General features: G+C 38.2%; 1 protein-coding gene across 1 annotated transcript in view; it reads right to left on the reverse strand.

The window, feature by feature from the left end:
- RANBP9 (RAN binding protein 9) overlaps positions 1 to 13,018 on the reverse strand; it is a 40,404-nt gene that overhangs the window by 4,023 nt on the left and 23,363 nt on the right. Inside the window, exons 5-11 of the mRNA XM_065667267.1 lie at positions 10,970 to 10,992; positions 8,677 to 8,861; positions 7,761 to 7,873; positions 6,287 to 6,395; positions 4,698 to 4,888; positions 2,830 to 2,977; positions 974 to 1,095 (exon numbers count right to left, since the gene is read on the reverse strand). Of these exons, the coding sequence (XP_065523339.1) occupies positions 974 to 1,095; positions 2,830 to 2,977; positions 4,698 to 4,888; positions 6,287 to 6,395; positions 7,761 to 7,873; positions 8,677 to 8,861; positions 10,970 to 10,992 (891 nt within the window). The remainder of the gene's footprint in view (positions 1 to 973; positions 1,096 to 2,829; positions 2,978 to 4,697; positions 4,889 to 6,286; positions 6,396 to 7,760; positions 7,874 to 8,676; positions 8,862 to 10,969; positions 10,993 to 13,018) is intronic.

The following is a 13,018-nucleotide window of genomic DNA, read 5'->3' on the forward strand; positions in this document are numbered from 1 at the left end:
AGACTGGCAATTTGCATCTCCCCCCTCCAGGGCTGTAGCAGACTTACATTTGCTTCTCAACAGCTTGGTGGTATTTACCAGCAAAGCTGCATGAGCAGCTGCTTGTCAGAACTGCTCTTGGTGTTCACAGGTGTCTGTGAGCACTGCTGCTTTCTGAAAGTTTACCAGTGATGCCCCAAGTCACACATTTCATTTAAACTACCCATTAATTGATGCCTGTTTAAATCGTTTGAGAAGGCAGTTCTGCAGCTGCAACTGCAGAACCAGCTGCACTTCTTCAGATACAGCCAGCAATAACAGCCACTCTCTGAGCTCCAGCCTGCTTGCACTGAAGTGATCTGACTGCATGGTAGCTGACAGAGTCACAGTACCTTTTTGTGGTGTGCTGGCAATCAGAGGGTATTTAAACTTGTCACTGACTAGACAGGTATGGCTGAGTATAAAGCAGGTTAAGTGAAACAAAGTTATTCTTTAGACCACAACTATGTAAATCAGGATGGGTTTTTTTGGCAGAAAAGACTTTTTTTTTTCCATATATCTCAGTTCCCAAACATGGCTCTTTTCTTGAGCATCTCATATTTGCACTTTGAATTCTTCAGTATAAGTGATATAGAATTGCTACGCTTACTGTCGAGTGCAAAGGTGCCAGGAGAACCAGGAATGCTAAAAGGACTAAGGGAAGAGGGAGAAGCAATCTGCTGACCCTAATCCAGGCATTCTACACAACAGCATGTTTCTTCCCTTTCCTAATGCTAGTTTCAGTGTCCATGGGCTAAACCAATTTCCCCTGTTGTCACACTGCCACTGAACCACCTGAATTAGTGGTTGTAAGATTTACATCTAACAGTGACAAAACCACAAAAAATTAAGATTTGAGCTTATGTCCCTAATTTTCAAGGTGGGAAGCATTGCAAGTAAAAACATAACCTTGTTGCCATCACTTAATAAAAATGTAAGAAATATCACTGCAGACCCATTTCTGTGTCACATTCTTCCATTTCGTGATCATGTTTAGAACTACCATTTAGGAAGCCATTGGATGAAGTCTCAGCAACCCCATTGGAGTAGTGATCTGTTTCCATGTCTACATCATTGCTGCAAAGAGAGTAATAAATAAAAGTTTTACTCATATTTAAGCACTTAGGGTTATCTTCTTCATGACTTCAGCATAGTACTTCCTCATCTTGGCTACTGAAAAGCTGCTCTTAAGTATTACCAAGTTTGAGCACAGTTTTTTTCTGTAAAAGGTGGCACTACCAGAGCACCAGGGACATTTGAAAGCGCTCTCTACTAACATTAGCACTCAGTAAAATAACATTTTCAGACACTGAAAAATTAAACATGTTCATTATTCAGGAATAGCTTAACATTTCCTGAATTACATACCAGAAAGTTCATACATCTGTATATACATCTGTACATAAGGCTGAAGAAAATGCATTGAGAAAATACACTATTCTCACTTCAAAAAGCAAACAAACAAAACCAAACCAAAGAACAACCCACAGTTAACTTTAGATACAGCCTACTTTGAGAATATCATATTTAGATAAATAATTCTTTTACAAAAGCCTTAATCTCTTATTTACCCCTCATTTACTCTCACTGGAATGACAGGGGAAAATGAAATAAAACCCAAAGCAAATACTAAGTAAGCCATGACGCTGAAGAGATATTCGGAGGCAAATTCAGAGTATAGAACTGCTCACCACTCTGCTCTTAACAGGTCACAAAAGCAACGTTAGAAAATGCCAGCATGGTTTTAGGGACCGAGTTTTCTTTGCCCGTTCTATTTTGACATAGAGAATGACAACTGAAAACCACTTTCAAGACCAAAAAGATTCAATTTGAAAGCTTAATATCTTGCTTATAAGCAACCGAACATATCCAGCTTCCTTTGAGGAAGGAAACCACAAGGCCTTTCTGACTGGACGACACTGTGGCCAAGGAATTGTCTTACTCCTGTGAAAAATCTTAACAGTTGCCTGGACACTGCCAGACTTCTTGGCAGAGGCAATTGCTGTTGCAAACACACATCACGAAGTAGTAAATTGTTACTCTTACTTTCTCCCCCACTATCATCACTATCCAACTGAAATAGTTTTTGTTAACACTACTGCATCATTGCATCTTAGCTGGTAGTTTTGGGAATCCATCTTGGCCAAGTACTGTTGTGTTTCACACCAAATGAGGCTCTGCTGCATCTCTGCAACCCAAAGCTTAATATTTACTGGCTATGAGTAACTGTATTAACCCTGGTTAATACATCTATTTTCATCCTCTGAATCAAATGTGTTTGCACAAGTGACAATGACTGGAGTAGACAAACAATTCTCGTATGTGCAATGGAAGGGAGTCCAGATTTCATATGCATCTCAGTTGTGTGTACTTTGCAGATACGCTGCATTTGTGGCGGTATCTGGAAAACATTTCATTACCTGCCTGCAATGTTCTTAAATCAGTGTCAGTGGCTTAAATTAAAATCCCAAGAGCCAGAGAGCTAATCTTCATTAGAGAGTGCCAGAGAGTTCATCTTCACTACACAACTTCAAAACTGACCATAAATAGATATAAGCAAGGTAATTTATTTTTGTCCATTGCATTTCCTTAAACAAACAGGAAAAAATAAGTGTATTGAGCTTGAGAAGTTAGAACAAAACCAAAGCACACTAGAGTGGTCGTAAGGCTTTGGCCCCTTATACTAAGTGTTTTACCTGTCCTTAAGAAACTGAAATCACATCAGAACCCACTGACAACTCTTCTCTGTGATACAAGCACATGGACAACACAAGCCTTAATGCAAGTTAGAAGCATCTAAAGTTTATTCACCTGGAATAGCTGTTAACCTGCTGTGATCTTGATACATTTATGTTGTTGAGCTCTGGTACATTCAAGTTGGCAGTTGTGTGTTTACTGTGACAGTAAGACTGATGCGCTTTATTTGATATTACTCCATTACTGCAACTACTTTCAAACCCTGAAAGAAAGTTCCAATAATTATAATCATCTACAAACTTACATGTAAGTACCCATCTACACACGTGAAGTAAGTACATTGGCAAATCTAGAGTTTACTGACCAGGAACAAATAAACGCAAAGACTTGGTCCCCGTGATTCAGGTATTTGATCCTCTAAGGCTTCTGCAGTGCAGATGTTAAGCATTATTTAACAAGTACTAACACAGGTTTTCCAGTTGTACTTACGCCAGGAAAACAGAAAACTGCACCAACATACAATGATTTTTTTTAGAACTTGTACATTATTTCTAAAGGCCTGAAGATCTTTTCTAGGCCACAGTAATGATTATGAATGGAAGCAGGCATGCATCTTCCTAATTCCCAATCACATAATTCTCTTGATAAATATGCAGTAAAATTTAGTGCTGAAAATACATGTTGCTACACTTGAACACTACCTCCCCTCCTTCCCCATATAATTATTTTAATTGTTATTATTGTGCTTTGCTAAATGAAATTACACCATGCTGTGAAATTATGATGTCTGGCTAAAATCTCTTCTGACCCTTCTAAAATGTAATCAAGAAACTACTATTTGAAGCAAACATGTAATTACCAGTTCCATCAAGCCCAAAAGCAAGAGCTCCCTAGTATCTTCTAATATAGAAACAGGTCCCAGTAAGGGCTTCTTACAAACAAGAGAGTTGCTGCCACTCAGGAAATCCCAAGCCCCAATTCTAATAATACATTCATCAAATTGCTTACTAAGTGGTGCCTCTATTTTCAAAATTAGAAAGTTACTTTCTACCATACATCCCAACAACCACCTGAAGAACAAACATGAAGTGTGAGTGGACCTCTACTTAACACACGATAGCAGTCTGGACACAGAGGGAAGAGAAGCAAAGCTGCTGCCTTGGCAAGGGCAGCAGGTATTCTGGTGACCAGGCTACACTGGCTTCCTACCCAATCCCACTGAGAGAAAAATTAAAGAGAGCCCCAAATCCAGTTTGGATTTAGGAATGAAACACAAGCGAAAGTTGATGTTCTCTGCTACCTTAAGAGTCCTGGGTTCAAAGACTACCCATTCACGTACAGTTTCAGCATGTCCAAACTCCTCTCTGCAGAGGTGCTCTGGAAGGGATCTCCCCCAGCGGAACGGGGCAGCTCTGAACATTCACGGCTTCCCACTGAAGCTTTACCACCACCGAGGCGCTCTCAGAACTCTGCCAACTGTGCAGAATAAATATGGCTGCCAGCAGAAACTCTTTTACCAGAAGCTAGGTGGTGGCATTTGGTATTTCCTACACAAGAGCAGGTGTTCCTACTATTCCCTGAACACCACAGGAAACGGATCATACACACCACTTACTGGACTGAAATCACCTTGCCCAAGCCTTAAATTATCATCGAAAGGACACAAATTTGTGTCAGAACCTTCCATCTCCCAGGAGCAAGCTCTTCTTAGAACCAGTGGCAACCTACTTTGCAAACCATTAGTAAAACCACGAGCACATGCAAAAAAGATTCGTTTCTATTTATACGATTTCCATTTCCCCAGTGACTGAGAAATGCCTATTTTAATAACAAAACTATAATGTTATTGCAAAGCATTCAGTATCAACTCTTAAGTAAAACAAATTGTCAGTCTTGTGAGTATCTCTTAACTTCTCCCAACACTTCATTGTAAAAAAACCCCAAAACCTCCATGGTGTGGTATATTCCCCACATTAACTTACCAGGAAAGTGCGTGCTGCTCCCTTTTCCTGTTGCCAGATTGTGAATATTCATTCCATGGCTGGGACTCATGCTAGGACTACTGAATGATCGTGGGCTAACAGGGTAACTATCTTGAGACTTTGGACTGTGGCCTCCCAAACACCGCACTTCACTGTCTGTACCATTCACCATCTCTATGAACTGGCGCACCCTAAACAAAAGGCAAAAAAGTTAAGCTAATAAAGCAATTTACACATTTCAATTTACCAATGACAGCAATGATTTAGTGTTCAATACACAAAAAGTCTGACTCAGCAAAGTGCTGGATGTCAGTTACCCCAGTCATCAATAAGCTTTGGAGTATTCAGCCAAAAATACACAATTACAAAGTCTGTGAGGGAGGAGAACAGGAATATTATCCTTCAAGAACAGACTTTGTCAGCAAGTCCTCAAAGTTCAGAGAGCTGAACTGTATTTTCTTAACTATTTTATTTTATTGGCAGGGGCAAGGTTATTTCTTGAGAAGGCTATGTCATTACCTTGTCATGTCTGTCATTTCTCTCACAGTAAATGAGAACATGGTTTTGACTGTCTGGAACAATAAGCTTTGAGTAACTCTTAACATTAAACATTGCACTAGAAAACAGTCTGAAAAGCAAGCTCACAATACAAACCTTCCCTTTAGAGGCTGTTGCTCTTTGTCAATTTTATTTTAGATCAGGAGGTTTTGCTATGGACTTTAAGGAAGCTAAGAACTGCTGCTTTATGTTTTAGGCTTGGAGAGCCTCAATAGAACAGGCAAATTTAGACAGACGGGTTGAGAGAAATCTAACACAGAATTGATGTTATTGAGTGAAGTCTTTCATCAGAATGCTCGCATTTTGTGAATTCTTTGGTAAGTCTGCAGTACTACCATATGAATTCTGTTCAGCTCTTAAGCGTGACAGACTTCAAACACATTCCAAGTTACTTAACACTGAAATTGAAGTGCTTTGTTCTTATGAGACATAAGAGATTTTTTTTCTGGAATCTTTACACTACCAACGTGATACAAATTCTGGAGGATCAGCGCAGCTGGCAAGTAAAAATGCCAGAATGAAGGTGACTATTGCGTGCCTGGGAAGCCAAGAGAACTCTTTGGGATTATGGAATTTCCACAGTATTAGCCAGTGGTTTCTAGTAAAGTGACATGGAGTGAAACAGCTCATTTAAACTGGTCTTTAAAGTCAGTTACCCATTTGGAGGAACAGATGAACTTATGCCAACAGGACTCTTAACCTTCTTCAACATGACACTGTAGCAATCAGTTTGCAGTTTAAGTTTTACATGACACCCAAACTGATTAAAATTGATTTTAAAAATTACAAAGCTCAGTTCTAGAAAACACGTCTACAGTGAGATGTGAATTATGCTGCAAAACAGGACCTTGATGACAAAACCTAAACATGTAGCAAATAATATAGCATAAAAAAGTGAACTACACACATTTTCAAAAAAATGCTGCTTAACTTTGTTTAAATTTCTGTGAAAGCTTTAAATGAGTAACTGTCTTGTCTCAGAAGGTACTGTGCCATCTATAAACACACATCTGTATAATTTGAAGACTCACTTTAATGCAAATAAGAGATTAGGATTTCTTTCTAGTAAACTTGGATACAACTGTTGTGTTGTTTCAATGGCTTCTCCCATTCTTCCTGCTAAAACCAATTTCTGAATTCCTGTTCACCAAAAAACAAATAAGAGATTAGGATTTTTTTCTAGTAAACTTGGATACAGCTGTTATGTTGTTTCAATGGGTTCTCCATTCATCCTGCCAAAACCAACTTCTGAACCTCTGCTCACCAAAACCAACATCAGTTAAATGGACAGCTATGGATTAATACACGTAAAATAACAATTAAAAGACACTGCAACCATCAATCAACAAGGTTTTTTCCTCTTAGAAAAAAAAATATAAAAGTGCAAATAAAGATCATGCTTCCTCAAAATATTTGACAGGAGAACGTAAGAACTGCACTCCACCTGCATATATCTAGGTGAGCACTCAGTATTTTTATTTTTTGCCAGCAAACATCTGCTTTGTACTCAGATTGCACACTTAGATTAGGTTAAGATGGCAGACACTCTTCTGCTATTTCTCATTTTCATGCTTTTATGAACACAGTCCGAACTATCATCACCCAGGAATAAATATCCAAACTTTGTCCCACTCCCACAGGTTCAATTTTGACTAAGAAAAACAAAATTTAGTCTCTCTCGCCTACAACACACACTTCCAGCCAGGCTGCAGTTGACTACACCTTTCCATACCTGTCCCTGCATTAGTTGATGCTTATATTGCTGTACGTATTGATGCTTAATTGCTGCATTAGCTGATGCTTATATTGCTTAGCACAACTTGCGAACAGCCTCACAGCTCTATCCACCAACAGAGAAACTGATCCAGAATGAAAAACAGCCCAAGCAATGGGTTATTTTTCAACCAGAGCAGTTTCCCCATGTGGTACGTCATGCAGTCACACAAATGCTTGTGTTGTACAGCAGGAATTTCAACAAACAGGGGAGGCAGTGTTTCATCAGGCTGCCAAACAACACTGCCACAGCAAGTTAGAACTGAATTGCTGTTAGTACACTTTGTCCTCTTCCCGCTCACATCTGTGAGCAGGAAAACTCAAATCTGATTTAACTTACAAAGCATTCTCTAAACTCTACCCCTTTTCAGTTAAGATAAAAATCTAAACGTTTGTCAAGACTGTTTTATAGTCCTGCTTGTGACTGACCATTAGCTCTTACAAACACTCCTTTAGAGACATTACACACATTTGCTTAAGACAGATCACAATTTCCCATTCAAGAGAAAGACAACAGGTAATTTATCACATTCTATTACATCAAACAAGTTCCAAAGCGTTAGTGTGGAAGCAGTTCTTAACCAGATGTTCATATGTGTGTAACTTTACAGCAAAAAACTGTACTATGTAGTAGTGCTGAAAGGAAATTCTACAGTGATGCTTAAGAGAAAGCTTTAGGTAATATTTGTTTAAGGGAGGTGAAAAAAGATGCAACATGCTTTCCAGCCTTACTTTGTCTATTTTTAATGGAAGCTAATTCTTCTAGCACAGTCTGGTCTGTGGATCTGGCGAATGCCTCTGCTGTTGCACAGTATCCATGGTGAACTAAGTAAGATGATACCATTCTAAAAATGAACAAAAACAAAACCCAGAAACACACATTACATACAATTACAGAGATCAAGAGCTGCTTGAATGTAAAAACCTTTTTTTTTCTGAAAAAAAAAAAGTGACTTAATAAGTAATTTTACTTGAAATTCGGAAACTTCTGTACAAGTCACACAGAAGTAATTCAGAGAAGGGCCAGTATCTTCTTCAAATCCCTGCACAGAAAAACCATTTTAAAAAAATCAACCTATCATTTGATTATGATGAATTCAGAATTAGAATGATTCATCACCCAAAAGCAGGCTCAATTAAAATAGTACCTGCTAATTAAGTGTCTTTTTTTGCTCATGACATACACTGAAGTTAAATATCTACACACTAATTACTTGTTTTCACTGAAACAAGAAATGCAAAGGCACACCACCATATTTCCAAGTGAGACACTAATGAGCCACAACTTAACCTGGCATGCCAAAGGCTGAGAACACAAAGGGAAATTTCCAGAGCCCAATGTATTAAAACTGCCCATTAAAATCACATCAATTTTTTTAAACTCCCCAACTGCACACGAGATAGGGCAAATCAGAATGGAAGGCTTACACTCATCATTATGGACTCTTAATGATGCAGAGAACTCTTCCCCAAACATCTATTCATGCTCAAATTTATGAATGTTTATCAACCTGTTAAAGCCATTTGTACTAGGTTTTAACACTACCTGTACATTTTTTGCACAGTAAGTACAATGCTCCAAAGATTTCTGGAATCATGCCATTAATAGCTTTTTTTTTTTTTAAATTAACAATGTTCAAAGCCTTACTTCTGAATCATTGTTTGCCATTCTCCTTCTCGATCTCCTATTGGAAATCTGTCAATCTGTGCTTGAATTTTGGTTCTCCATTCTCGCATGTAGTCTTCAATATCAAATACAAATGGGTGCTGTCCAAAATTAGCATCCACCACCTCTCCTGGTGTCTGAAGCCCTACTGTAGGGTACAAGTTTGGCTGCAAGAAATTTTTTCATTAGTTTTTTTCTCTTACTCTAAACGCCCCACTTTCCTTTTTTTTTCATCCCTGTAATAAGATCCCCACTGCTACCAGTAGTGTGACGCAGCAAATACCTCTGGATCATCCGTCCAGCAGTTAAAGCAACTTCTAACCAATCCAGCAATACAATGACTAATTTTATTCCCAGTAGTCATAATTACTTTTTTTTAATTTTGAAATATGAGAGCCTTACTGATTATTCTCTTTCTAGTCAGGAAATTAACTTTTTAAACTGTGCTAAAGTTTACAACTTCTGGTTTCAATTTTACAAGATACTCAACACCAATTTTTAAATTATTTTTCAAGACCAGGCTTTTTCTTTTAAAAAGAGAACAAAAATTAAACTTACAAAGTGGGCCATTTTCCTTTTGGGGTGAAATACTTAAAACATCGCTGAATTTTAGTGGTAAGAACTGACAGGATAGAGAACTCATTAGCCTCAAAGTCCAAGTGTAGCGCCTAAAAAGAACTGTGACAGTGCATTGAAGTTCTCATGAATTCCTGGACTTGTATCTACAAAAAGACTTTAAAGCATTTATTGTTGTCTCAGTTTAATTTTTGCTCGGAGATCAGGTCTCCATGCAAATCTGAAATATGCCAAATATGAGAGAAGTAAAATCTGCCTGCTGGGATTCACGTAACTTTCTTAAATGCAACTACGCATCTCAGCAATGGCAATGCAATCTGTTGGGGTTTTGGGTGGGGGGAGTTCGTTGCTGTTTTTTATTTATAAATACACCTACATCATATGTACCCTGCAATCAACAGTGGTATGGTATAATGGTATGCTGAGCTACAGAACTATATGCTACATAAATTAAAGCTATCAATAAACAAGTTACCAACAATGCAGATCAGTAGGAACACTGAAGCTCAGTGAAACTGAAGATAGTCTGGTTGTTAAAACCATGCCCAAACCAAATCCTGCCTCTTCCCTGCCATCCCTTTTTTAAGAAACCTTGCTCACAGTGTTACCTAGTCCAGACTAATCAACAAAGCACAAGTCTCAGATCTTTTAATGAGATGAAAACAACTGATTCTAATGAGGAGGGGGTCTCGGTTCAAACTTCAGATTATGGTGTCAGTTTTCCTGTGCTGGTACCATGTGCTATCAAGGAGCCCTGCTGGTATCCCACAGGTCTAGGACAGCAGCAATAGCTTCCTACACAAAGCACCCAACACTGGTGGAGCTGGGAGGTGCCCTGAGTTACTGACTTAATTTTTCCTTAATATTTGTCCTTGACTCCTAAGGCCATTGCAAATGGGAGTCACTGGTCAGATGGAAATGGATCACACACTTCACCCTAACCAGATTAAATTAGAAATTAAGTGGATGAAAAAAAGAAGATAAAAATCCAACAATCATCAGAAGCGCAGCATCATGCCAGTACCAGTGGCATGTAGAACACATTTCTAACAACTTCAAGGAAATTACAATTTAATTGACTGAAAAACTAGACAACTTCAGGTATCCCAAGCTTGCTTTAAAAAGCAACAAACCAAAACTTTGACACATTTGACCTTATGGAGTAAACAGTATAGAGAAAGATTTTGAAAATTAGATATCAAGGATGAGTTACAGTTACCATGTGTTAAGTAGCCAGCCTTTCTGTGTATGATACACAGCTGAACACACACAAGCACCATGCTGGTGCTTAATATAGCTTCCACTTTATAAGTAAGGCCTGCATATATCGAATAAAGTACGTAACAACTACTTGTATGCATTATTTCCTGCTACACTTAGAATCATAGAATAGTTAGGGTTGGAAAGGACCTCAAGATCATCTAGTTCCAACCCCCCTGCCATGGGCAGGGACACCTCACACTAAAGTGCCTGTCAAAACCTGAAAAGAAAAATCCCTGTGAAAATCAGTTTAAAAACAAAAAAAAATTTGGCTTTGATTAACAAATCACCACTTAAACAGTGAGGAAAAATTTATCGTATTAAATTGGTTAAGATGATTATCACTGTACTTCCAAGAAACATAAGGTAAACACAAGTTACAACTGAAACATCTGCTTATAATACGAACGAAAGCTGTTTGAAAATGCACTTCTCTTACCGGTAGATCTGTGAAAGCGATGCCTGTAATGAAGAGAAAATTAAGATGAATTTTCATTTGTCTGGATTCTTGCCTCATTTTCTTAAGTGTATCATTACATGTTCAGAAAACTCACCCAAACCGTCTCAGAAATAAGTCGTTAAGGATAGTGACATCAGTGATGCTTAGGCACAACTGATGTGCTTGAGTAATCAAGAGCAATATTGGCAAAAAGTAGCTGTCATTCAGAAGTACTCAATTTGCCCTCAATTTTTCAACAGAGGACATAAGATTTACCAAACATCATGCAGATACACAGAGTAGGAAGTATGAAAATTCTGGTTACAGAATAGAGGCACAGTAACAATTTCTGAAGATATTTCTTCACTTGTATGTCTTGATGCTGCAACAGCAAGATTTAACGGTGTTTTTTCTTGTTTGCTATTACTTTTCTTCACAAGTACATATGATCTTTACATGAGTATCATGTTATACTCCAAACCACTATGGTAAATGTTTCATTCTAATCCACTCCATGGCATTTTGGTTTTCAAATAGAGTAGCTTATTATCTTGTTGTGTTATTACAAGCATCCATCTACCCCTAAAACCAAGGCAGTGATTTTACTGTCTCAGGATTATAGAAAAATCTGACCTCTATACACTTCAGGAACTTCACGCAATTTTACAGGGGGAAGTGGGGGAGCTTTCAGTTAAAAAGTATCAGGAAATCTTCTAGCAGAAAAATGATAATAGTATTTCATCATTTCCTTTACTGTTGCAAGTATTTCTGAATTTATTTTTTCACAAGTGCATAATGATCAAAATCCACTTATCCCTTCAATCTTACTTATTTTGTATCATTGCCTTTTCATATTTAAGATGAAAACAAAGTTTTCCACCTTTTGTCCTAAATTCCACCTCTTTTTTCCATCTCCATTCTTAACCAAGATTGCAAACATCAAGAGCATCTGGGTTTCTTACTCACGTCTTTGATACAAAAGAATACAGACCGAATCCATTTCCTCCCATCACATCTCAAAGCTAACATGGCACTCACTTCACTACCTGTTCACACCCTTTTTACAAACTTCCTGTTTGGCACATTTTGACACCCAACTGGCCCTTTTCCAAAGTAACCATGGCAGTAGGCAAGACATATAAATGATATTTGATGACTGAGTGACATCTAGGCTGAGCCAGAGATTTCCAATACTCTAAGACTGCATCTGTGGCCCAAAGAAGAAACATACATGTCCTCCAAGTCATGATCGTATAAGAATTCTGGACAAATAGCAGAAGCAACTCAGCAAGACAGCCACAGATTCTAATTATTTTTTTCCCCCAAACAATTTCTTTTTCCCTTTAAGAGTCAATTTTCCTCCGCCAGAAATTCAAGCTAGCAAAGCCCACCACAGCAGAGCAGCTGTCAGGTTTCCCTCTGAAATCCATAAAGTGTTTGTCAAACTCTTGTCTATGACAGGTGACATCTTACTAGCCTCTCCTCACTGATGCCATTCTGTTCTCCTCTAAAAAGAGATTTTTTAATCATTTGGAGTGATTTTTTTCATATTTGGCCTAATCCAGTCTGCTTTAAAACTTCCACTTAAAGAGAAAGTTTCTGTTCCTCCCTTCTTCACTCTTCCATGCATATGACCAGAGCTGTAGTCAGAAAACTATTGTCTCTTTAGTTGACCAATCATCTGATCCAACCTACCCAGAGTCACACTGCTACTAGTTCCAAAACACGAGTTCAGCTTTAATCCAGTTAAAGTCAGGGTAAACACAACATGAACCTATTGTCTTCCACTTACACATATACACTGAAACAGGGCCAAAAGACACTACTACACAGTGCATGGTTAAAGTGTACCACTGCCATAGCTGTCAGTGTATTAAGTGCAGGTATATACACTCATTCAATTTAGAAGAAACATTAAATTATGATAGAATCACAGAAGTAATTACTTGGAATTGCCCTTTGGAGACACCTAAGCCCTCCTCTGAGCAGAGGCAGGAAAACTCTGAAGTTAAATCTATTTGCTCAGGGCCTAGTAGATATTTTTCCCCT

The sequence above is a fragment of the Lathamus discolor genome, chromosome 2, assembly GCF_037157495.1.
Source record: "Lathamus discolor isolate bLatDis1 chromosome 2, bLatDis1.hap1, whole genome shotgun sequence".
Taxonomy (NCBI): domain Eukaryota; kingdom Metazoa; phylum Chordata; class Aves; order Psittaciformes; family Psittacidae; genus Lathamus; species Lathamus discolor.